Source organism: Salmo salar, chromosome ssa04, assembly GCF_905237065.1.
Source record: "Salmo salar chromosome ssa04, Ssal_v3.1, whole genome shotgun sequence".
NCBI classification, from domain to species: Eukaryota; Metazoa; Chordata; class Actinopteri; order Salmoniformes; family Salmonidae; genus Salmo; species Salmo salar.
Window position 1 is genome coordinate 27,094,314 of NC_059445.1, and position 25,299 is coordinate 27,119,612.

Sequence of the window (25,299 nt, forward strand, 5' to 3'; positions counted from 1 at the left end):
GCTACATTTGTAGTTTGTTTTTATTTCATTGATTAAGTTCTGACCTTCACCCTTGTCTCTCAGTGTTCATGGCTAAGCCTATGTTTAGTGTTGGCACACGAGAATTAATGATACAGATAGTAGCAACCTTACATTTGGGAAAAAATTACAGTAATGCTGAATTTCTCATAATGATCAATGGAAAAGGTCAGATTTGTCACAGCAATATGTAAGCTCTTTGTGGAAGCTATAGATGTTTTATCGCTCTAAAGTCAATAAAATACCCAAACTCAATACACTAGGGTCTCTATTCAATCGGTATCACTGAAGCATTACAGATTGTGTATAGAAATGTAAAGGTAATTTCTGATTGAGCTGACATATGTAGCGTTTACCGTGAACGCAGTGTCCGCTTACGCAGAACTTCCCCAAAACAGATTGAGTAGTCCTAGATGTTATGTAATTCTTACATACTGTAGCCACATATATCATGTAGATTCCATCTACAAGTAGAATAGCTGGATGTAGAACTAGATACAGTAATGACCAGTAATGCCTGAAATGTTTGGATGTTCAATTGTAGAAGCAGAACATATAGATGGTGAACAATGTAAAAGCTGATGTAGGCTACTTGATTATGGCTATTAGTGTGTGTGCGTACATTTTGAATGATCAGTAAAATTCAATCAATCAAATGTATTTATAAAGCCCTTTTTGCATCAGCTGATGTCACAAAGTGCTATATAAAAACCCAGCCTAAAACCCCAAACAACAAGCAATGCAGATGTTGAAGTACAGTGGCTAGGAAAACTCCCTAGAAAGGCAGGAACCTAGGAAGGAACCAGGCTCTGAGGGGTGGCGAGTCCTCTTCTGGCTGTGCTGCGTGGAGATTATAACAGAACATGGCCAAGATGTTCAAACATTCGTAGTTGACCAGCAGGGTCAAATAATAATAATCACTGTGGTTGTAGAGTGTGCAACAGTTCAGCACCTCAGGAGTAAATGTCAGTTGGCTTTTCATAGTCAATCATTCAGAGTTAGAGCCAGCAGGTGTGGTAGAGAGTCGAAAACAGCAGGTCCGGGACAAGGTAGCACGTCCGGTAAACAGGTCAGGGTTCCTTAGCCGCAGGCAGAACAGTTGAAACTGGAGCAGCAGCATGACCAGGTGGACTGGGGACAGCAAGGAGTCATCAGGCCAGGTTGTCCTGAGGCATGGTCCTAGGGCTCAGGTCCTCCGAGAGAAGATAGAGGGAGCATACTTAAATTCACACAGGACACCGGATAAGACAGGAGAAATACTCCAGATATAACAGAATGACCCTAGCCCCCTGACAGATACTATTGCAGCATAAACACTGGAGGCTGAGACAGGAGGGGTCGGGAGACACTGTGGCCCCGTCCAACGATACCCCCGGACAGGGCCAACCAGGCAGGATATAAACCCAACCACTTTTCCAAAGCACAGCCCCCACACCACTAGAGGGATATCTTCAACCACCAACCTACTACCCTGAGACAAGGCCGAGTATAGCCAATGAAGATCTCCTCCACAGAACGAACCCGAGGGGGGCGCCAATGTGGAAAGGAAGATCACGTCAGTGACTCAACCCATTCAAGTGACGCACCACTCCTAGGGACGGCATGGAAGAGCACCAGTAAGCCAGTGACTCAGCCCCGTAATAGGGTTAGAGGCAGAGAATCCCAGTGGAGAGAGGAGAACGGGCCAGGCAGAGACGGCAAGGGCGGTTCATCGTTCCAGTGCCTTTCCGTTCACCTTCACACCCCTGGGCCAGACTACACTCAATCATAGGACCTACTGAAGAGATGAGTCTTCAATAAAGACTTAAAGATTGAGACCAAGTCTGGTCTCTCACATGGATAGGTAGACCATTCCATTAAAATGGAGCTCTATAAGAGAAAGCCCTGCCTCCAGTTGTTTGTTTAGAAATTCTAGGCATAATAAGGAGACCTGCGTCTTGTGACCGTAGCATACGTGTAGGTATGTACTTCAGAAACAAATTGGAAAGATAGGTAGGAGCAAGCCCATGTAATGCTTTGTAGGTTAGCAGTAAAACCTTAATCAGCCCTAGACTTAACGGGAAGCCACTGGAGTGGAGCACTGGAGTAATATGATCCAATTTTTTGGTTCTGGTCAAGATTCTAGCAGCCGTGTTTAGCACTAACTGAAGTTTATTTTGTGCTTTATCTGGGTAGCCGGAAAGTAGAGCATTGCGGTAGTATAATCTAGAAGTGACAAAAGTATGGATACGTTTTTTGGACAGAAGGTTTCAGATTTTTGCAATGTTACGTAGATGGAAAAAAGCTGTCCTTGAAACAGTCTTGATATATTAGTCAAAAGAGACATTAGGGTCCAGAGTAACGCCAAGGTCCTTCTCAGCTTTATTTGAGACGACTGTACAACCATTAAGATTAATTGTCAGATCCAACAGAAGATCTCTGTTTTTTGAGACCTAGAACTAGCATCTCTGTTTTGTCCAAGTTTAAAAGTAAAACATGTTCCGCCATCCAGTTCCTTAGGTCTGAAACACAGGCTTCCAAGGAGGGCAATTTTGGGGCTTCGCCATGTTTCATCGAAATGTACAGCTGTGTATCGTACGCATAGCAGTGAAAGTTAACATTATGTTTCCGAATGACATCACCAAGAGGTAAAATATATAGTGAATAAAATAGTGGTCTTAAAACGGAACCTTGAGGAACACTGAAATGTACAGTTGATTTGTCAGAGGACAAACCATCCACAGAGGCAAGCTGATACCTTTCCCAACAGATAAGATCTAAACAAAAGCAGCACCAAGGTCTATCAGCATGAGGACAGACGCAGAGCCTTGGTCTGACACCATTAAAAGGTCATTTACCACCTTCATGAATGCAGTCTCAGTGCTATGATGGGGTCTAAAACCAGACTGAAGTGTTTCGTATACATTGTTTGTCTTCAGGAAGGCAGTGAGTTCGCTGCGCAACAGCTTTTTCTAAAATGTTTGAGAGGAATGGGAGATTCGATAGTTTAACGAGGGGCGATATTTTAGAGCTACAAGAAGATACATTGAAAGGTATGGTTATGTGGTAATGAAAGTGGGAGAGTGGTAGTGTTGAAATCTACCCTAACATGTATGTCAATGTATTCCTAGCTCCAAAATGAAGATTAAGTATTGCATTCAGATGTATAGAGGAGTGATGAGAAAACTCAATGACTCTTTAACAGTTTATCCAGATCCAATACCATTGTAATACACCTCGGTGTAAGGATTTGTGCTTCAACAAACACCTTGAAAATACATGTCCAGATACGTCTTAGAGGCTGCCAATTCACACACAATTGGTGGGCCCAAAATTGCCCAGACATTAGATTGGTTGACATGGGAAGGTTTCTCGGTCATCACTACAACCGATAATTACAGAGCTCACGGTTGAAAACTACTGATGTTTACCATGATGTTTAACAGAGAGAGAACCCAGTATTTTAAAATACGTGGTTCGATCTGGTCAACAACTCAGGTTTCAAAATGTCTTGGTCAGTGACTTCACTGGTCCGGAATTAGCAGCAAAGAGGGATTTCTCTGTCAACTTGTCCACTGCCGTTTTCAGTGTGGTTTCTGATTTCTGAACAGGAGTGAGGATTTCAACACAGTACATACATTCTGCTGATTCACACAGTGCATGCATATACTGTAATATATCAAATATACTACCGTTCAAAAGTTTGGGGTCACTTAGAAATGTCCTTGTTTTTGAAAGAAAATGTTTCAATTAAAATAACATAAAATTGATTAGAAATACAGTGTAGACATTGTTAATGTTGTAAATGACTATAGTAGCTGGAAACGTCAGATTTTTTAATGGAATATCTACATAGGCGTACAGAGGCCCATTATCAGCAACCATCACACCTGTGTTCCAATGGCACGTTGTGTTAGCTAATCCAAGTTTCTAATTTTAAAAGCCAAATTGATCATTAGAAAACCCTTCTTTAGACTTGTTGAGTATCTGGAGCATCTGCATTTGTGGGTTCGATTACAGGCTCCAAATGGCTAGAAACAAAGACCTTTCTTCTGAAACTCATCAATATATTCTTGTTCTGAGAAATGAAGGCTATTCCATGCGAGAAATTGCCAAGAAACTGAAGATCTCGTACAGTGCTGTGTACTCCTCCCTTCACAGAACAGCGCAAACTGGCTCAAACCAGAATAGAAAGAGGAGTGGGAGGCCCCGGTGTACAACTGAGCAAGAGGACAAGTACATTAGTGTCTAGTTTGAGAAAAAGACAACACACAAGTCCTCAACTGGCAGCTTCATTAAATGGTACCCGCATAACAACAGTCTCAACGTCAACAGTGAAGAGGCGACTCCGGGATGCTGGCCTTCTAGGCAGAGTTCCTCTGTCCAATGTCTGTGTTCTTTTGCCCGTCTTAATATTTTCTTCTTATTGGCCAGTCTGAGAGATGGCTTTTTCTTTGCAACTCTGCCTAGAAGGCCAGCATCCCGGAGTCGCCTCTTCACTGTTGACGTTGAGACTGGTGTATGGTTAAGAAACGTTTGTTTTTGTTTTCTGTTACAGAACATTTTGCTACGGTGTGCATTAATGAATAGACCCCATGCTCACTATCCACCTGCCTCAGCTCTGCTGGCACCCCGTATAATTAGTGATCAGTGAATAAAAGATGTGGCGAGGAGGGCATTCTAATGTCTGACCCCTGACTGTGGGGGTCCGTGGTGCTGAGCCGAGCCACCCTTGCCCGTCGCAACTGTCAGGGGGAGGGTGGGTGCAATTACCCAGTTGATGGCCATGGTGTCGCTCACGGTCGGGATGGGGTCGTCTCTCTCTCGGTGTATGCACTAACCTGTCGCGATTGATTCCACTTGGAGTTTAATACAGGACTTCCTGCCCTCTGTTTGGCTGCTCAGTCTCATGTTAAATGCGATATTTAACAGAGCGTGTCTGTATTCAGTGTCTATGAAGAGTGCTACAAAAGAGATAAAGCTTCCCCTGAGGATTTTCCCTCTTTACTTGTAATTTTGGTTCCTTTTGGGTTTAATTACAGACTAACACTGCCGTGTGTTTAAGTTTTACCTACCGCCGTTCTCACCCACCCATGTTGTTGTTTATGAACAGGATAGGCGGGACGCATGTATGGTGTGTGTTTTGGCACAGAGCAGCTGTACGAAATCTAGCTACACTCAACACTGTAGGGGTTATGTTTGTTTATGTGTTTACATTGCTTTAAACAGAGAGGAAGAGGCAAAGCAAGAGGGTTAACCCGGGCCAAAATCTGTCTTGTCCAGCAGGTGGCGTTTGTATGGAGGTAAATGAGTGTCAAATGTGGTCAACAAAAATGTAATGGGTTATTTGCTACATGAGTGTATTTGATCGAATATACGTTTTGTAATGCTTAGGTTGTTACGAGTGTACCGATATAAGTAGGACATGTGACATCCCGGCAACTTTGAGAAAAAACGCTTTATATCGGAGTTGTGCTGTTAGTGCTATCCGGGATCCTTGGGACGTTCATACCCTAACTCTTACCTTAACCATAACCGGTTACTTTAACCATTTTAAATATCAAATTCAATTGGGTAGGGACGTCCCAAGGATTCTGGTTAGCAAGGACCGTTGTGGTTGTTCACACGGGTATCATTTTTTACATTTTACATTTTAGTCATTTAGCAGACGCTCTTATCCAGAGCGACTTACAGTAGTGAATGCATACATTTCAGACATTTTTTTTCTTCCCGTACTGGTCCCCCGTGGGACCCGTGGGTATCTGCTCTCTCAGTGGCTAGAATGGTCCCATCTGATCTTGCCGACTGCTTTCCATTTTTAAAGACATGTATTGTAATTGTTTGAGCGACCAATGTAGAATCTGGTCAATATAATGGAACATCTGTGCTTTACACCAGTGGTTCTCAAACCTCTCCTTGGGGACCCCAGACGTTTCACAATTTTGTTTTAGCCCTGAACAAGCTCATCTAATTAATCTAATTAGTTGACAAGTTGAATCAGGTGTGCTTGCTCTGGAATAGATCAAATGCATGGAATGGCTGGGGGTCCCTGAGGAGAGGTTTGAGAACCACTGCTTTAAACTACTACTCAAACGCCAGCCTGAGGCATGTAAACATGGGCACTTGCCCAATTCCTTTCTCCTTGACTCCTTGCCTCGCATCCTCTCTCCTTGCCTCCTTCTCAAATCCCATTGGAGGAGAGGGTCCGAGGGGAAGGTCCTTGGACCTTCTCCGCCAATGCATTTTAAGAACCTTGTGAGGAGAGAGAGGACGCAAGGAATCAAGAAAATACTAACTGAGAAAGAGCCCTGGTCCAGCTTGCTCCGAAACAGAAACCAGCAAGGCTCCGCTGGTGAAATAGTTCCACTTGGGCAGCAATACCAAACATATAATATCTGGCTCTGAGACTGTAGAGAGGGAGTGATCAGTAGGGTGACATCTGGTGCTGTGTGATGAGATAGCAGTGTCTGATGACACCTAAAACAGCTTTGTGCCTCTCTCTGCATCTCTCTCACGCTTTCTCTCCTTCCGTTCTGAGCTACTTTATGAGAGGAAGACGAGTCATTTGTGGTTGTTATTCTCTTCCTCACACCTCCATGGAGGGAGGGGTGAAAGGTGATACACGTTCACACTGAGCTCGTCCTGCCGGTCACCCCCACACACCAGCTTTGCTGTGAAAGAAATGTAGGAGGGACGTAGACAGACAGACGGACGGAGGAGAGAGAGGAGAGGAGAGAAAAAGAGGCAGCGTGGGGAAGTTATTTCTTAATGAGACCAGTCATGCTTATAAAGACATTCTACATGGTCTAGGAAGAGTTTGAAGGCTGTGCCTGGAAACTAGTCATCAAAACCTTGCTATCAAGGTTCCTACCTCACATCTCCTCCAATAAGCTTTTTTTGGGGTTAAAATAAGCAAAAAAATCTGCCAATGATGTTAGATAATTCAGCTTGGTAAGAACAAATACACATTTTAAGTGAATTATCACTCAATATGTAAACATTTAGGCTTGCTTTGATTTGACTTTTTGCATTGTTTGGAGGGTGAGGTTAAAAACAATATCATCCCTGCAATGGATACTTCATCTTTCCTTCTCAATCAATAGTACAAAACTAATAGTGCCCGACTTACTTTTCTCCCCTGCACTCACCTCAGAACGTTGAACAAATACATTATTCATTGACTGGTATGAGAAGTAAAGTAATTAGACATTTATCTCCCAAATAACATCGGAGCCTCTACTGCACTGGTGACCTTGCCTAGAGATTTATGCCATCTCAGACCTGCCTCGAATGGCTCTGGCAAGAGAGCACAATGTATTCTCACGGCAAAACAAGCCGAGGAATGGATTTTTCTCTTCACGAGTATAAGATGTCAAGGGGTTTTAGGAGCTCTGGTTGATTAATCATCAAGTTTTTATAACTTTATTCGGAAACCTTTTGGAAGGGCAAAGTCAAACTCTTAACGCAATATCTGTTCTCGTTGAGTATACTAAGGAATATAGGCTCCTCAAAGTGGCAGCCAGCTAAATATTTGAAGAGCAGTTGATGCTTAATCTTTGGTATTTGTTGTATCATAGTAAGCCTTTTCACTGCCAGTGTTTAATTGTTTGATTATTCCTTCTCTCTCTCCACTCCTTCTCTTCCTCCTCAATCTATTCTTCCCCCTTTCTCCCACTTCCTCTTCTCCCTATATGTTTCACTACTCATTCTCTCTTTTTGACTCCCCTACTCACCTTCCTCTACTTCCTCCTACATCTTCCTCCTCCTGCCCCTCTCAGGCCATCATGGCCCAGCTGCCTCAGGAGGAGAAGGCGAAGATCGCCGAGCAGGTGGAGAGCTTCCGGCAAGAGAAGTGCAAGCTGGACGCCGAAGTGGCCAAGTGGGACGACAATGGCAACGACATCATCGTCCTTGCCAAGCAGATGTGCATGATCATGATGGAGATGACAGACTTCACCAGGTACAGTAACAATGTGGCTAAAGAGAAGCTAGTTGTAACTGGTAGTCCTTATGAATGTCAATGTAATAATTACAATAATATAGATTTACTAGAACGGGTGTCACCATTCAAGTCAACAGGTTTGTTATGTTGAGGACCGGTGGTCATTTGGAAATGGTGCATAACAATACCATGTCAGCTATATTTGAGTGTATCCATTAGTTAACCAGTAAAATTGCCGTGGACAGAGGCTCTGTATACCCATTCTAGTAATTATATTTCTATGGTAGATCAATTCCCTAAAACCCATAGCACACTTCAGCAGGGCACGTCTTTGTGGAATATTTAGACATTCGAAATGTATTAAAAGAAACATGTAACAAACAACTGAAGTTTAGCGGGGACTGGAATACGCTGTCGATCCAGAGCATCTCAAACATGTCATTTGGTGAAATGTCTGGTAAGTATGCAGGCCATGGAAGAACTGGAACATTTTCAGCTTTCAGGAATTGTGTACAGATCCTTGTAAAATGGGGCCATACATGATCATGCTGAAACATGAGGTGATGGTGGCGGATGAATGGCACGACAATTGGCCTCAGGATCTCGTCATGGTATCTCTGTGCATTCAAAATGCCATTGATAAAATGCAATTTTGTTTGTTGTCCGTAGCTTATACCTGCCCATACCATAATCCCACCGCCACCATGGGGCACTCTGTTCACAACGTTGACATCAGCAAACCGCTCTCGCCCACACGACGCCATACACGTGGTCTGCGATTGGGAGGCCGGTTGGATGTATTGCCAAATTGTTTAAAACGACATTTCTCTAAAACGACATTGGAGACAGCTTATGGTAGAGATATTAACGTTAAATTCTCTGGCAACAGCTCTGGTGGACATTCTTGCAGTCAGCATGCCAATTGCACGCTCTCTCAAAACTTCAGACATCTGTGGCATTGTGTTGTGTGTCAAAACTGAACATTTTAGAGTGGCCTTTTATTGTCCCCCAAAACAAGATGTACCTGTGTAATGATCATGCTGTTTAATCAGCTTTTAGATATGCCACACCTGTCAGGTGGATGGATTATCTTGGCAAAGGAGAAATGCTCACTAACAGGGATGTAAACAAATGTTTGCACAACATTTTGGAGAAATAAGCTTTTTGTGCGTACAAAACATTTTATTTCAGCTCAAGGAACAATGGGACCAACACTTTTCATGTTGCATTATTTATTTTTGATCAGAGTAGTATTTTATATGCTCCTTACCTTGGAAAAGCTGTTGTTTATCCCTATCCCTGGATACATCAATGACTAGTCCAATTTCCCCCTTTTTGAATGGAACGATCTCCTTTGTTGTGCTAATGATGCCATGTTCTGTTGTTCCAAGTTCCTAGCCGTGCTAATGCTTCCTTTGTGAATTCATTTGAATTGAAGTATTACTAGTTATGGGTTGGACTAGTATCCGTATGGGTAGGATCAGCAACCACACACAGGCAACTCACTTCACTACAGACTATCCGGGCCTTTCGTCGCAGCCCAACACTAAAGCAAATCAAATCAAACCCACCTGATTCAACAAATCAGCAAATAAACAAGCCTTTGTTTGGATGAATCGGGTGCTTTAGTGGCTAGGCTGGAATAAATCGAAATCCAGGTCCTGCTATTAGTCAGGATAACGGGTGTGGGCTGGGATTAGGATGTGTAGACCAGCAGCAGCTATCTACCTTTACACATGGTTACTTAGTAGACTAACAGAGATCCAACAGTCTTGTATTCCCATTGAGTCAGATTGAATATCATGTAGCCAAACCAGGATGAGTGTGATCCTGTGTAGTGTTTACAGTGTGGATGTTGATGTTCTCTGGAAGGCAACAGCTTTTCTCCGAGCCCCCACCATCTGTATATCATGTCATAGCTAGCCCTGTGCTGAACCCAATGTTCCTATTCCAAGGCATGGCACTATGATTCAGTGGACTGAATATGCTAGCTGTACAGAGATCAACAAGGGGAAGATGTTATGTGTTCTTCCCAAATGGCACTCTATTCCCCATATAGTGCACTACGTTTGACCAAACCACTATGGGGGAATAGGGTGCCATTTGGGATGCAACCATGCAGTTTCATAATGATGAACGCTTATGGATGTGGTGTGGTGGTGATGATTACATCGATTTAGTCAAGTGACCCTTGTGGTGACATTTGTGGAATTGGCAAATATAATGTCGCCATGCAAATCTGATAACCAAATGGCACCCTATGCCCTATATAGTGGACTACTTTTGACCAGATCTCCATGGGACCTTCTCAAACGTAGTGCACAATGTAAGGAATTGGGTGCCATTTGAGACGCAGCCAATGACACATGCATGGATTCACAAATGTCCAATTACCGTGATGTCAGCCAATGTAAGTGACTAATGCTGTAAAATCTGTTTTTTTTTCAGTCAGTGGGGGTGCATGGCATCCTACAACTAGAAAACTACATGAGCCAGACTACACCAGTAGAGAAGTGATACCATACTTTGGTTAAAACGTAGGCTAAGGGCTCTATCCAGTCAGATCCGCTTTAGCCGACATCCAAATAGCGGTTGTGTTGACGTGTCGGAGGTGGAACTGCGTTAGAGCTGTCGAATCCACAAGTGGCTCCCGTCAAATTAAGAAGTGGCTCCCGGCATTACAACAAAGCTGACATTGCCACTGGCTGCACGAAGTCGCAATAACAGAAATCCCATCCAGTCTTGTGTACAAGTTTGAACACTGGAATGTGAGATGTAATCTACACCTCCATTAGGATGATAGAAATGATTATTTTCCTTGAATGATTTTTCAATTTGAGCGTAATTATTTCTATATACAGTAGCCTGCACTTTCTCGTTCTGAACTTCTAAAGCGAGTGGGGCGGTTGTGGCTTCTTGACAATGATCGCAAGAGCAGCTGCTCACCAATTTGACAGCTCCAACGCAGTTCCACCTCAGACACCAACAAAACATCAGCTATGTGGGTGTCTGCTATCACCGGTTAACGCTTGATCTGATAGAACTTAGGCCTAGATCCAATCTAACCTGTTTCCAGATCTACTGTAGCCTTGCCAACTCCATTGCCGTTATTGTCTAACCTGTTACCAGATCTATTGTAGCCTTGCCAACTCCATTGCTGTGGTTGTCAAGACAATTCCATAAGGAGTTGGCAAGAGAGCAGAAACAGACTGGCACCAATACTGATGAGCTTTGAGAAAGACCTATGTTGACAGCTTTCAGCTACTAATGATAGAGCACCATGATTTGAGAATACATTTCTAGTTGCGGCCCACGTTTTGGGTGTTTTTTGGGGCATTGTGATCTTTTTTTTCAGTTTTAAGGAAGATTACTACTGGAGTTTGTATCTTATGCATTATTTATTAGTGGCAAAGTGTCTAGTGAATATAAAATGGAGCTTTTTTGGAGTCTTTTAATCTGTTAATATCAAGTATTTCAGAGAGTGTTTGCTGTCTGCAGTTTGATTTAAAAAAAAAAAATGTTGAACTTTAAACATAAGTCCTGTTTCCCTGTGTTCCCCACCAGAGGCAAAGGGCCCCTGAAGAACTCCTCTGATGTCATCAACGCCGCCAAGAAGATTGCAGAGGCAGGCTCCAGGATGGACAAACTGGCCCGCGCTGTCGCCGACCAGGTAACACTTACCCCGGTTGAGTATGTGTGTCTGTGTTCAGGATAGATCCCCTTTTTGGCTCGAGGGCCACATCAGGATTTTGAAATTCAATGGAGGGCCGCAATTTTTGCGGGACCAATTGTTTGTTAAAAACAATTTGTGGGGGCCTCCCAATTGGCGCAGTGGTCTAAGGCACTGCATCGCAGTGCTTGAGATGTCACTACAGACCCGGGTTCAATCCCAGGCTGTGTCACAGCTGGCCGTGACTTGGAGACCCATGAGGCGGCGCACAATTGGCCCAGCGTCGTCCGTGTTAGGAGAGGGTTTTGTCAGGCCGAGATTTCCTTGTCCCATCGCACTCTAGCGACTCCAGTGGCGGGCCGGCTGCATGCAGATGTACGGTGTTTCCTCCGACACATTGGTGCGGGCTGGCTTCCGGGTCAAAAGTAGTGCACTTATGTAGGGACTACGGTGCCATTTGGGACGCAGCCTTAGTGGGTTTTGTTTGTGGGCAGCAATGGATCTAGACCCACTGGGCTGTCTTGGTGCGGTGCTGGCCTTCCAAATGGGACTTCCTTGCACTGCGAGAGGAGCAGGCAGGGAACTAGGGGCTTTGTCTGTGTCTTTTAATCTAATTAGCGGCGCTGAGGTGTTGCATCCATTCATTATCAGATGAGTACCCTCTCCAAAACGCGCTGACAGTCTATTTTCAATATCGAATCAATCAAAGCGGCTGCTCCTCCTGGCTGGGGAAGATAAAGAGAGAGAGATAGAGAGGTGTGTGTGTGTGTGTATCTGGGTTTGTTAGTACTTAATAGTAGCACTTCAGGTAATACATTATCTGTCTCTTCATTTTCATCCGTCCTGAATAAGCTGTGAGAATTAGCCTCATGTAGCCTCATGCACAAAGACTTGTTGATTCATTAAGGACTCAGTGTTCTTCTTCCTGGTGTTGTCGTCATAACTACTGTGTGTTATTCTCAGGGAAAGCTGCGCTATTACAATCAGTCTGATGACATTCGAATTATGAGGATGTTAGTGCAGCAGTGGTGGCTGGTGGCACTTTATATCAGAGGATGACTCATAGTAATGGCTGCAATAGAATAAATGGAATAGTAATTAACACATGGTTTCCTTGTGTTTGACAGCATTCCATTCACTCCTCCCCTCACCGGTATCCTCTGTAGTGCAGAGTGTGCTTCTGTGTGTGTGTGTGTGTGTGTGTGTGTGTGTGTGTGTGTGTGTGTGTGTGTGTGTGTGTGTGTGTGTGTGTGTGTGTGTGTGTGTGTGTGTGTGTGTGTGTGTGTGTGTGTGCCGTATTTTAAGAAACACACAGAGCTGCTGGCTAGTGTGTTGTTGAACCGTGGCCCCCGACCGTTAACTCTGCAAGCAGGGCTGGGTGGGAGTCGGGCAGTGAATATCTGTCATATAGCACATCACTGACAGCCTAACCCTTGGACTGAATCAACAAACGCTGAAACTGAGCAGGTGGCTTGCCATTTTTAATTTCGCCTTTAAACGATCCTTTGACTGGTGTTTGCTGAATATTCACAGCCTTCTGTTGCCCTCCTCTCATGCTAGATGATGAGTGTGCGTGTGAAATGGCACCCTATTTCTTATATGCAGTTTGACCAGATCTTTATGGGATCCCATTAGGCTCTGGTCAAAAGTAGTGCACTGTATAAGGAATAGGGTGCCATTTTGGATGAACCCTCCTTCTGCAATGTTATGCTGCTCAGCAAGAGGGGCCTGATTTTTTTCTCCCAGTTTAAACAGGGATTTGTTTTAAGAGTATTTCTGTGTGGAGCACTGTGAAACACGCATCATCCAGGTATTACATACCGTCAATGTGTTAACATATTCAAACATTTAAGAGTTTGCTTTTATCGTCGGATAGAAGGATTATTTCATCTTGTGTTTCTCTGGCAAGCCAATGTGTTTTTCAGATAGTCTAATTCCAAAGTGCCTTTCATAATATTACCTATGACAAATAACTCTCATACTTTTTCTGCCTTGTTTTTCAAGAGGACAAGTATTTTGCATTCACACATTGCTGTACCGTTAACCTGTGGCTGACGGACACAGTCAGGCGTGTCAGGGAGATTGAAGCGCGCCTGTGTGTGTGTGTGTGTGTGTGTGTGTGTGTGTGTGTGTGTGTGTGTGTGTGTGTGTGTGTGTGTGTGTGTGTGTGTGTGTGTGTGTGTGTGTGTGTGTGTGTGTGTGTGTGAGTGAGAGTGAAGCTTTGCGGTGCTACAGTAGAACAGGTCTCTCAAGTAGCAACCGATATTGACGCGCTCCACGTCAAACCCTATTGAAGAGCATGGTAAGAGCAGTCTGTCAGTCTGACTGTTCTGCGAGATGGTTGGGAGATTGAGGGGGAGGTGTGTGTGTGTGTGTGTGTGTGTGTGTGTGTGTGAGAGAGAGAGAGTCGGGTGGGGTAGGACTCTTAAAGGGAAATTTCACCGCGGTTCTATTGCACTATGTATGTCCATTAATATGTTATTAACATCTCGTATGTGTCATAAACGTGGCTAGCTTGACTTGTAGTGGTATTGACAATGCTCTGATATTGGCCGACTCGATCATCAGATTGTACTGTACTGAACAACACGTGTAAAACGATAGATTCTATTGCTAGCTAGCTACCGACAGCAAAACTTACTTGTTTGTCATCTACCCTCCTGAGTCCTGGTCCACCTGGTCTAAGCTACCGCCGCTGCTTGCTGGTCTCACAATTATTTTTCTCACTGTGTATTCCGGCTCAAATAAATAGGACTGTATGGTCCTATGTAAAAGAACATCAGCAAATGTTTCGTAATCCAGCTCTTCATGAAAAGAGGAATCAGAAGCAGCCATTGTAGCTAATAGACAGTGCATGGTAACATAGCTCCGGTGAAGCTGTAAACTAGTACAGGGCCTCACCCATTTTAGAAAGAATGCCTTCGAGGGTGGGAACAAGGAAGTATGGCCCCCAGATAGGGACATCGTTGAGACTAGTCCAATGGCTCTATTGAACAAGGACAACTATATCTACTCGCTGCTAGCTTGATCGGTGAAACACAAAGGCCACAATAATTGCTACAAAACATGACTCATTCATTTTTTGGATCATACAGCAGGCTCAATCAACCAATGACACCATTGGTTACTGTATAATTATGTCTGAAACACCTGTCATCACTAATAATTATGTAAGTAGACTGGAATAACAGTAGTGTCTAGTGGTGAAATTTCCCTTTAAATATTATGCTAAGAGCAGCACGTGACATGGAATTACTTCAAGGCAGCTCACTCCATTTCACCACAGAGTAAAGAATAGGAGGATGGAGGGGGCCTCTTTCTCCTCATCTCTCACTATTCTTCTTTTGCTGTTCTCTCCTTCTCTCTAGTCTTCATCTGCTTATTTCTCTCTCTCTCTTTACTCTCTCTGTCTTTCTTCTACCCCCTCTCTCTTGTTCTCTCTCGTTCTTCCTCCGCTGGGGGTTTTCTTAAAACATAAAGCCCACCGCGTCCAGCAGCTTAGGCCTGTGCGTATTCCGGGGAAACTTGACAAACTTTCTACCTCTAGGAACCCGCTGTGCTACTGCCTACCATAGAGGACAATGTATGAGGACAATGTATGTAGGAGGACAATGTATGTATCCGAAATTGAATCCTAATCCCTTTTTAGTGCACTACTTTCGACTAGGGCCCATAGGGTTATGGTCAAAAGCAGTGAACTATATAGGGAATAGGGTTCCATTTAGGATGCAGACTTGGTCAGGTGGGGTTGAAGAGAACTCAAGGCATGGTCATTTACTAGGACCCCCTGCCAGACGCCTTAATTGGCCATTGTCAGGAGACCAAGGAATCACGGAGAGAGTGCACTATGTAGGGAATAGGGAAGCATTAGTGGGTGCAGATTAGGAGCATACTGACATTGATTATAATATGTATGTGAAATGTCATTATACGTATTTGCATTGCCGCTCTATCTATGTACAGTTGAAGTCGGAAGTTTATATACACCTTAGCCAAATACATTTAAACTCCGTTTTTCACAAATCCTGACATTTAATCCTAGTAAAAATTCCCTGTTTTAGGTCAGTTAGGATCACCACTTTATTTTAAGAATGTGAAATGTCAGAATAATAGTAGAGATAATGATATATTTCAGCTTTAATTTCTTTCATCACATTCCCAGTGGGTCAGAAGTTTACATGCACTCAATTAGTATTTGGTAGCATTGTGTTTAAATTGTTTAACTTGGGTCAAACATTTTGGGGTAGCCTTCCACAAGCTTCCCATAATAAGTTGTGTGAATTTTGGCCCATTCCTCCTGACAGAGCTGGTGTAATTGAGTCAGGCCTTGCTCGCACACACTTTTTCAGTTCTGCCCGCACATTTTCTATGGGATTGAGGTCAGGGCTTTGTGATGGCCACTCCAATACCTTGACTTTGTTGTCCTTAAGCCATTTTGCCACAACTTTGAAAGTATGCTTGGGGTCATTGTCCATTTGGAAGACCTATTTGTGACCAAGCTTTAACTTCCTGACTGATGTCTTGAGATGTTGCTTTAATATATCCACATAATTGTCTTCATCATGATGCCATCTATTTTGTGAAGTGCACCAGTCCCTCCTGCAGCAAAGCACCCCCAGAACATGATGCTGCCACCCTCGTGCTTCACGGTTGGGATGGTGTTCTTCGGCTTACAAGCCTCCCCCTTTTTCCTCCAAACATAATGATGGTCATTATGGCCAAACAGTTCTATTTTTGTTTCATCAGACCAGAGGACATTTCTCCAAAAAGTACGATCTTTGTCCCAATGTGCAGTTACAAACCGTAGTCTGGCTTTTTTATGGCGGTTTTGGAGCAGTGTCTTCTTCCTTGCTGGTTATGTCGATATATGACTAGTTTTACTGTGGATATAGATACTTTTGTACCTGTTTCCTCTAGCATCTCCACAAGGTCCTTTGCTGTTGTTCTGGGATTGATTTGCACTTTTTGCACTAAAGTACGTTCATCTCTAGGAGACAGAACGTGTCTCCTTCCTGAGCGGTATGACGGCTGCGTGGTCCCATGGTGTTTATAATTGCGTACTATTGTTTGTACAGATGAACGTGCTACCTTCAGGCATTTGGAAATTGCTCCCTAGGATGAACCAGACTTGTGGAGGTCTACAATTTTTTTTCTGAGGTCTTAGCTGATTTCTTTTGATTTTCCCATGATGTCAAGCAAAGAGGCACTGAGTTTGAACGTAGGCCTTGAAATACATCCACAGGTATACCTCCAATTGACTCAAATGATGTCAATTAGCCTATCAGAAGCTTCTAAAGCCATGACATAATTTTCTGGATTTTCCAACCTGTTTAAAGGCACAGTCAACTTAGTGTATGTAAACGTGTGACCCACTGGAATTGTGATACAGTGAATTATAAGTGAAATTATCTGTCTGTAAACAATTGTTGGAAAAATTATTTGTGTCATGCACAAAGTAGATGTCCTAACCGACTTGCCAAAACTATAGTTGGTTAACAAGAAATGTGCGGAGTGGTTGAAAAACGAGTTTTAATGATTCCAACCTAAGTGTATGTAAACTCCTGACTTCAACTGTATTTATTGTAGAACACTTAGAATATGTCCTTATGGGCCCTGGTCAAAAGTAATGCACTATATAGGGAATAGGGTGCCATTTGTGAAGCATCCAGAGTCATGGGCAGAGCTCTGTTTTTTTCCACAAGCCTGATTAGAAATGCAACACACCATCAATATAGAGGTGTGATTTAGTGATGCTTTTGTGTTTGTGTGTGGGTTCTGACAGAGCTTTGGCCCCTGGTTTAATAACAGAAGTCCTGCTGCTGAGTCACCCATGCAGAGAGGCTGATTTATTTCAGGTCTAATTATTCAAAAACAAAATGGCTTCTTCCTCCCTCTTGAAATAGAAGTTTCCAGTAGCCTTGAATCCAAACTGGATAGAGCGCCATAGATCAGTTTTGTTTCCATGCTGGAATTCCACTCTAACTAGAGAAGAAGAGAGGAATTCTAGCCTGTAATCCAAACTGAATATCAATATGGTTTCACTACATTCAGTTTGTATTTCAGGCTAGAATTCCTCTTTGGAAGGAAGGTTAGGAAAGAGAGGGAGCGAGTAAGTTGGAGGGAGAGAATGAAGCTGCCTGCTTTTCTTGGCGGCCTTGGCAAGGTAATGGTCCGTGCTGTTTATTTACATCAGGAGGGAATCTGCTGAGGAGATGGCCGATTAGTCAGGCAACCATATTGTCATCTGCCTGCCTGAACCGGGCTGGCCAGGAGCAGGGAGAAACTAGTGGGTTTCTGGTGTGATGGAGAAAGGGGGTTGTGTGTGTTCGTGTGTGTGTTTGGTTTGTGTGTGTTAGTGGAATTAGTGGTAATGCTAGTCAGGAGTGGCGGTGGGTGCAGTAATCATGTCCTAGGAGCTGCTTCCACTTTCTGCCTCACTGGCTGCAAGATCAGCATGCAGCACTGCATGAACAGAGCTTTAAGGGGGCATTAGTGCGTGTGTGTTTTGTGACCCGTTGTGTTTGCTGAATCTGACCCACCTGAGATCAATAAAGTAACTAAAAATCTCATTTTTAAAAGCTCATTCTGTTTGATCATACCCAAATGTTGTTGACTCATCCTACTTGTAGTTGTGGCCAAAGCATATTAGAGAAGAAAAAAAAAACAGTAAATCCCCATCTCCAACACATTTTTGCACAGTTTCAAAAAACGCTTGACATTTGCTTGGATAATGGCATCATCCTCATTGGCCGAGACAGGCCCGTATGTAATTGGTCCAGCCGCTTTCTCCAAATTCTCTGGTGGGGAGACATGGCCGTGTCCGAATACCAATACTAGCGTACAACGTACTTAAACTGCATGCTATTGTCACGTCTGTCGAAAGGAGCGGACCAAAGTGCAGCGTGGTTGTAGTTCCACATTTTTATTTCATCCGTGAAACTTTGCAATACATAAATAACTGAATTTGACAAAACAACAAACCGTGACGCAGAGAGAGAACCAACACTCACTACTCAAAATATAATAACCCACAAAACCCAGGAAGAAAAAACCCCTACTTAAATATGATCTCCAATTAGAGACAACGAGGACCAGCTGCTTCCAATTGGAGATCAACCCCCCCCAAAAAAACATAGAAATAGAAAAACTATAACTTTAACAGAAATACAAAACATAGAAAAACACAAAACACCCCCTGTCACGCCCTGACCTACTCTACCATAGAAAATAACCTCTTTCTATGGTCAGGACGTGACACCTATGTACTCATTGTCGCATACTATTTAGCATGTACTGTTTCAGTAAAAAGTATGCAGTATGCCACAACACAGTAGCAGGTATGCAGGTGGGTTTTTCTAAATTCAACAGACATGCATCACATTAACCAGTCTGATTACCTCATTTCCAATTTGATACATTTACCTTTAGTCAGGCTGGTTGTAGGCAGACTATCAGATTCAACCAATACCGTAGCCCCATACAGCCTACAGTCCCCTTTATTAAAAAGTATTGAAGACAAAAACAGATCATTTGGTTCCATTTGGACATATTTATTAGTAAAGTACTGCAACGTACTGTATATAAATTAAATCAAATAGCCAAGTACACACACTAAAACCTTTCACATGTTCAAATCAAAAGGCTATTGTACCGAAACGTGGAAAGTTGGGTGCATCGCAAATTCAGAACCGCTGGACAGCAGCATAATAAATGAAACCACTGATAATTGGTATTGAGATCAGAATGACTGCTAAGGCTTGATCCATCAATTAAATAATCAAATAGGTAGCCTACAAAACTAAAACAATTCATATGTTCATATCAAAATGCCTGATTAACATGACATCATAACGCAACCACATCCCGAGTCCCCGGTGCCGACACATTCACAAATCAAAAGATGGAAGTTTGAATGACACTGAGGGGCAACGTTGTTACATGACAATTATTTGATTTGATTAGGATTATTTGATTTGATTTGATTAGGATTATTTTGGGAGGGGGGGTCTCGGATGGTTGAGGGGCAGCTCTCGGGGACCCGTAGGGGGTATCTTGGAGGGCTGGTGGCATGGCATTTGGGAGCTTGGGCCGGTGGCTGATATTTCGCTGGTTCCGGTTCCCGTTTTTGACCTTGTGACCTGTCGACATGCCCTTGAGCAGGGTGTTGACCCTGGTTGCTTCTGTGTGTCGCTCTGGATGGGAGTCTGTTAGATGATTGAATGTAATGTAAATGTTGAGCGGCTTCACTGCAAGTAGATTGTATGTTTTAATATCCAATTAAAAAAATATGTATATATAAAAAAAGATGGTTTAGTATTTAGTTTAAAAGCTCTGATGAAGGCCAAGAGAACAAGAAACCCTATTCAATGAGAACTCATTTTTCAAAGATGTAGCCTACGATGCAATGCTTGTGATCATTTTAAGGAGAACAAAAACTACTCAGCCTACATTTGAACACCACCTCAGAAGCTTCTCTATGTGGCAACTTCCCAATTAGGTAGCCGAGTTTTGTTGTTTGGCTACTTGAAGAGAACTAGGGCCTATTACTCATAGTTCACCTCTTCCAATGCATTGTGGAAAAGTGTGCATCAAAAAAGTGTGCATCAAATTCAACTAGATTTAGAGACGAAATGAGGATAACATCCTGGCATTTAAATCATACCCGATTTTCTAAAATTCACATACTATAAAGCATTCTATTTTCACATCCTGAGAATGTGTCATGAACGATTGTGTTGTTTTGTGTTATTGGTTCATTTTGGTGTCACAGACCCCATATCTGATTAGCAGCTGTTGCCGAAGCCAAAATTAGTATGACATCCAGGCATTTAAAGAATACTTGATTTTTTTAAATGTCACATACTATAAAACTTCATTTCTTTCACACTCAAATGGCCTACTATTTAGGACACACGCATGGGTATTTGAACACGGGCTCCGGAATGCACAGCACACTCACTGCACGCAAGCTAGCTAGCAAGCCAAGCAATCCTTAGCTGGTGTTAGTAAAAGGGGCAAAGCATTTGCAACAACGAAAGTATCCCGCCAGTAACTTCTATTTCAAATTATGTGGTTTGTAGTTTCAAGTTTTATTAGTCATATATACATGATATACATGGTATACACTGTCCAACGAAATGCTTATTTACTTATGTGGTTTGTAAGAGTTGTCCTGCTTGATGTTTGGAAGCCGTTAGCTAACGTTAGCCAACAAGAAGGCAAGTCAAAGCAGATCCTCCACACATCAACCATCTCGCCTTTCCTGTGGTTTATAGCTAAACGTTTTATGTCAAGAGGAAACCTAGTTAGCTGTTGTTGACTGTTATAGGTAGCAGCTGAGCTGCCAATAATTTGTTTTATTTTTTAACCAATATACGCCCAAAACACTGTTGTTCCTAACAGGCCAAGCAGGGGCACTGAGAAAAGCTGATTTTTAACATCCTTTAATCATTTTTTATAATACATCTGGAACACTGGACAGATACTTTAAACGACTGCTGTGTCCATTTGTGTATCAATAGTTATAGCATTAATTATAGCATTGATTATAATATCTATAATATCTCTGATCAATGTGATTTGCACATTGACTCGGCACCAGTACTCCTTATACAGTATATAGCCACATTATTGTTATTTTTTTGTTACTAATTCCTTTTTTATTTTGCAAATTTTTCTATTGTTGGTTAAAGGCTTGTAAGTAAGCTTTTCACAGTAAAGTCTACACCTGTTGTATTTGGCGCACATGACAAATAAAATTTGGATTTGATCTTTGAAAGATGCCATTTTAACTCAAGTCATTATTTACTGTACTTTGAAGTATACTGAACAAAAATATGAAACGCAACATGGAACAATTACAGTTCATATAAAGAAATCAGTTCATTTAAATAAATTCATTAGGCCCTAACCTATGGATTTTACATGACTCGGAATAAAGATATGCATATTATTTTGGTCAGAGCTTTAAAAAATGTAGGGGGCATTGATCAGAAAACCAGTCAGTATCTGGTGTGACCACCATTTGCCTAATGCAGCGCGACACATCTCCTTTGCATTGATCAGGCTGTTGATTGTGGCCTGTGGAATGTTGTCCCACTCCTCTTCATTGGCTGTGCGAAGTTGCTGGATATTGGCGAGAACTGTAATAGCTGTAGTACACGTCGATCCAGAGCATCCCAAACATGCTCAATAGGTGACATGTCTGGTGAGTATGCAGGCCATGGAGGAACTGAGACATTTTCAGCTTCCAGGAATTGTGTACAGTTCCTTGCGACATGGGGCTGTGCATTATCATGCTGAAACATGAGGTGATGCCGACAGATGAATGGCACAACAATGGGCCTCAGGATCATCGTCATGTTATCTCTGTACATTCCAATTGCCATCGATAAAATGCAATTGTGTTCGTTGTCCGTAGCTTATGCCTGTCCATACCAATAACCTCACCGCCACCATGGGGCACTCTGCTCACAACGTTGACATCAGCAAACCGCTCGCCCACACAACGCCATACACGTGGTCTGCGGTTGTAAGGCCAGTTGTACGCACTACCAAATTCTCTAAAACGACGTTGGAGACGGATTATGGTAGAGACATTAACATTAAATTCTCTGGCAACTACTCTGGTGTATATCCCTGCAGTCAGCATGCCAATTGCATGCTCCCTCAAAATCTGTGGCATTGTGTTAGGTGATAAAACTGCACATTTTAGAGTGGCCTTTTATTGTACCCAAATACAAGGTGCATCTGTGTAATGATCATGCTGTTTAATCAGCTTATAGATATGCCACACCTGTCAGGTGGATGGATTATCTTGGCAATGGAGAAATGCTCACTAACAGGGAAGGAAACAAATTTGTTGCCAACATTTGAGAGAAATAAGCTTTTTGTGTGTATGGAACATTTCTCGGATCTTTTCTTTCAGCTCATGAAACATGGGATCAACACTTTACATGTTGCGTTTCTATTTTTGTTCAGTGTATAATGTGAACAAAAAATGCATCCCAAATGGCAGCCTATTCCCTATATAGTGCACTACTATTGACCAGAGCCCTATAGGCCCTGGTTAAAAATAGTGCACTATGCAGGGATTATGGTGCCGTTTGGGACACAGCCATAAAAGTATTTATTTGTTGTGCAAACAGGATAACTGTGCATCTGTGACCATTAGTGCTGCACCACGAGTACTTGGAGTCCATCGTTACTAGTCTGCCTCACACCCTTACTTACTTACTCAGTGTGGGCGAACAAGCCCACTAAAGCACAATTAAACTGGCAAAAAAAACAAGTGTGGAAAGGGAACACATTGGAACAATCTAAACACAGGATTCGCCACTCGAGGGGAATAGGTAGAGATGGGTCGTGTTCATGAAGAAAACGGAACGAAACAGGGAGGGACTACTGAATAAGAAATGCACATTTTTATCTTCCATTGCAAAATGTTTGAAAACATCGCATGCCCTAATTAACATGGTCCCTTAGCTAGCTCGTGCGGCCCCTTAACTTGGCTTTCCCAATGTATCCTAGCCCCCCTAAAGACAAGGAAGTGAGCCTAGTGTGAATTTCTCCCTTCCCTTCGACTCTATACATGCTGTCTGAATGTTGTAGTTAAGACCATTTACTGTTAATGGTAGAGAAAAAGGTGCCTGTACAAAACGGTGCCCGGGAGCGTTTTAAAAGCAAAGTAGCGAACGCACCATTCTTTCATTACCCACCAGGAAACTTGTGGGCTGTAACAATTTTCGCTGCATGACCTCCAGAATATATTACAGCTACTTTGTGTGCATTTAACAAGTGGGACTGAAAAGCCTTTGTCCCGCTCCCTCTCTGTGGCTGTGCCTCAAATGGTACCCTATTCCCAAATGGTCCCGTGGGCACTGGTGTAAAGAAGTGCACTATATAGTGAATAGGGGGAATAGGGTTACCTCAGTATATACTAGAGGTAGACTCATATGGCTTCTCACAATTGAGGTCCGGAAAGGACTTGCTAATTGCCCCTGCTATTTCGATGATTGGTTGTTTTTCTGCTGTAGGAATGAGTACAGTGGAGAAATGACATGCCATTAGTAAAGAAAATAGTGCACAACCATTTTATAAACTACTTCTGATGTACAAAACAATACTATTTCTTAACCATGCTTCTTTCCACATTTTTCAGCTATTTTCCCTGTTTTTAAAACATTTTATCATCATGTTACTGCGTTTGTGCATGTCTCAGTGCCCTGACTCGGCCTGCAAGCAGGACCTGCTGGCCTACCTGCAGAGAATCGCCCTGTACTGCCACCAGCTCAACATCTGTAGCAAGGTCAAGGCCGAGGTCCAGAACCTGGGAGGAGAGCTCATCGTCTCCGGGGTAAGTCTCACCACACAACACCCTCACATGGTACAGTCAAGGCCCTGGGTCTCTGTCAATAGTTGTATTCAGGTGCATAAAGCACTGGTGAGCAGCAATATTCTGTCTTGTGGGCCTCATTCCTTTATCTCAATAGTTACAAGGGACCTTCCCTAGGCTTCCTCCTTCTAGGAAATGGTATGGCGTTTTGGAAAGGACTTTATAACCTTAGGCATTATATCCTCAGGCAGTCTCTCTGAAAGACCACCTTTCAGAGAGACTCATTGTCCAGGCATTCTCTTTGATCTTTTTTTTATTTTTTTTACTGCAATTACCCTATGATTTTACATAACTTAACAATATAACATTTCAAAATTATTACACAATAAATGTGTCAATATTGTCTAACGGCAGTATAAACATGAATGGATAATATTGTAGCAATCCTTGCAGTATGAGCCATGTGAAATTTCTCACCAATCAACCCTATTGGCACAATAGGATGTTTGTAGCCTTTCACGCCAGCAACCCGGTTCGCTTCCCTGCCCCGCCATTTTGCTACAATATGCTAAACACTAAAAGCATGCCAATCAATAGAGCAGTAGTCAAATGTTATTGGGTGTGTACACGTACACAACATGGCCAAAGGTATGTGGACACCCCTTCAGAGCAGCGACCGTGAGAGGCGGACCCTCTGCTGCTGTCTCCCTCTCTCCGCTGAGACTAATGCCGTGTTCAAAACAACTGAGAACTCGGAAATCTCCGAAGGGGCAACCAACTTCATGTGATTTTGGAATGAGACGAGCAGGTGTACACATACTTTTGGTCATGTAGTGTATTTTCGCGCACGTCCCTCCATTAAACAGGCTCACTGAATTCTCGGAATTGTTCAATTCATGAGTTGTAAAAATATCCGCAATCATCTGTTAAAATAGACCTATTCTGATTGGCGTATTATGGATAGAAACACTCAGGTCCTCGAGTAACACTCCTCTCGATCATTGTTTGGCAAAACTCTCATTCTCTCTTCCCCTTCGCAGTGCCAACCCCAACCCAGGGAGTCCTCAACACAACTGACAATTAAGCGTTGAAAAACATCGCCCTCGCTACACGACACCCACTGTTTTTTCAGACACTTCTTAATTAGCATTTGGTGGAGGTCAGGTGTACCCCTCTTCTCTCCCTGCGTTTTGTTTGGCTGACATTTAGAGGCTGCGAATGGCCCCCCTACCCCTTGCCCCCCACCCCGAGAAGGGAGTCAACCGCTAGATTTAATTGGCTCCGAACTCCAGCTGGTCACTATAAAAAGGTTAGCAGCACGGTGGGTGCCCTTGATACCCCAAATTATGTTTAAAA

General features: G+C 42.9%; 1 protein-coding gene across 2 annotated transcripts in view; it reads left to right on the forward strand.

The window, feature by feature from the left end:
- Window positions 1-25,299, forward strand: part of LOC106602757 (catenin alpha-2) — a 670,306-nt gene that overhangs the window by 641,969 nt on the left and 3,038 nt on the right. For both annotated transcript variants that reach the window (XM_014195596.2, XM_045716772.1), the window contains 3 exons: window positions 7,776-7,957; window positions 11,504-11,609; window positions 23,830-23,964. In XM_014195596.2, the coding sequence (XP_014051071.2) occupies window positions 7,776-7,957; window positions 11,504-11,609; window positions 23,830-23,964 (423 nt within the window). The remainder of the gene's footprint in view (window positions 1-7,775; window positions 7,958-11,503; window positions 11,610-23,829; window positions 23,965-25,299) is intronic.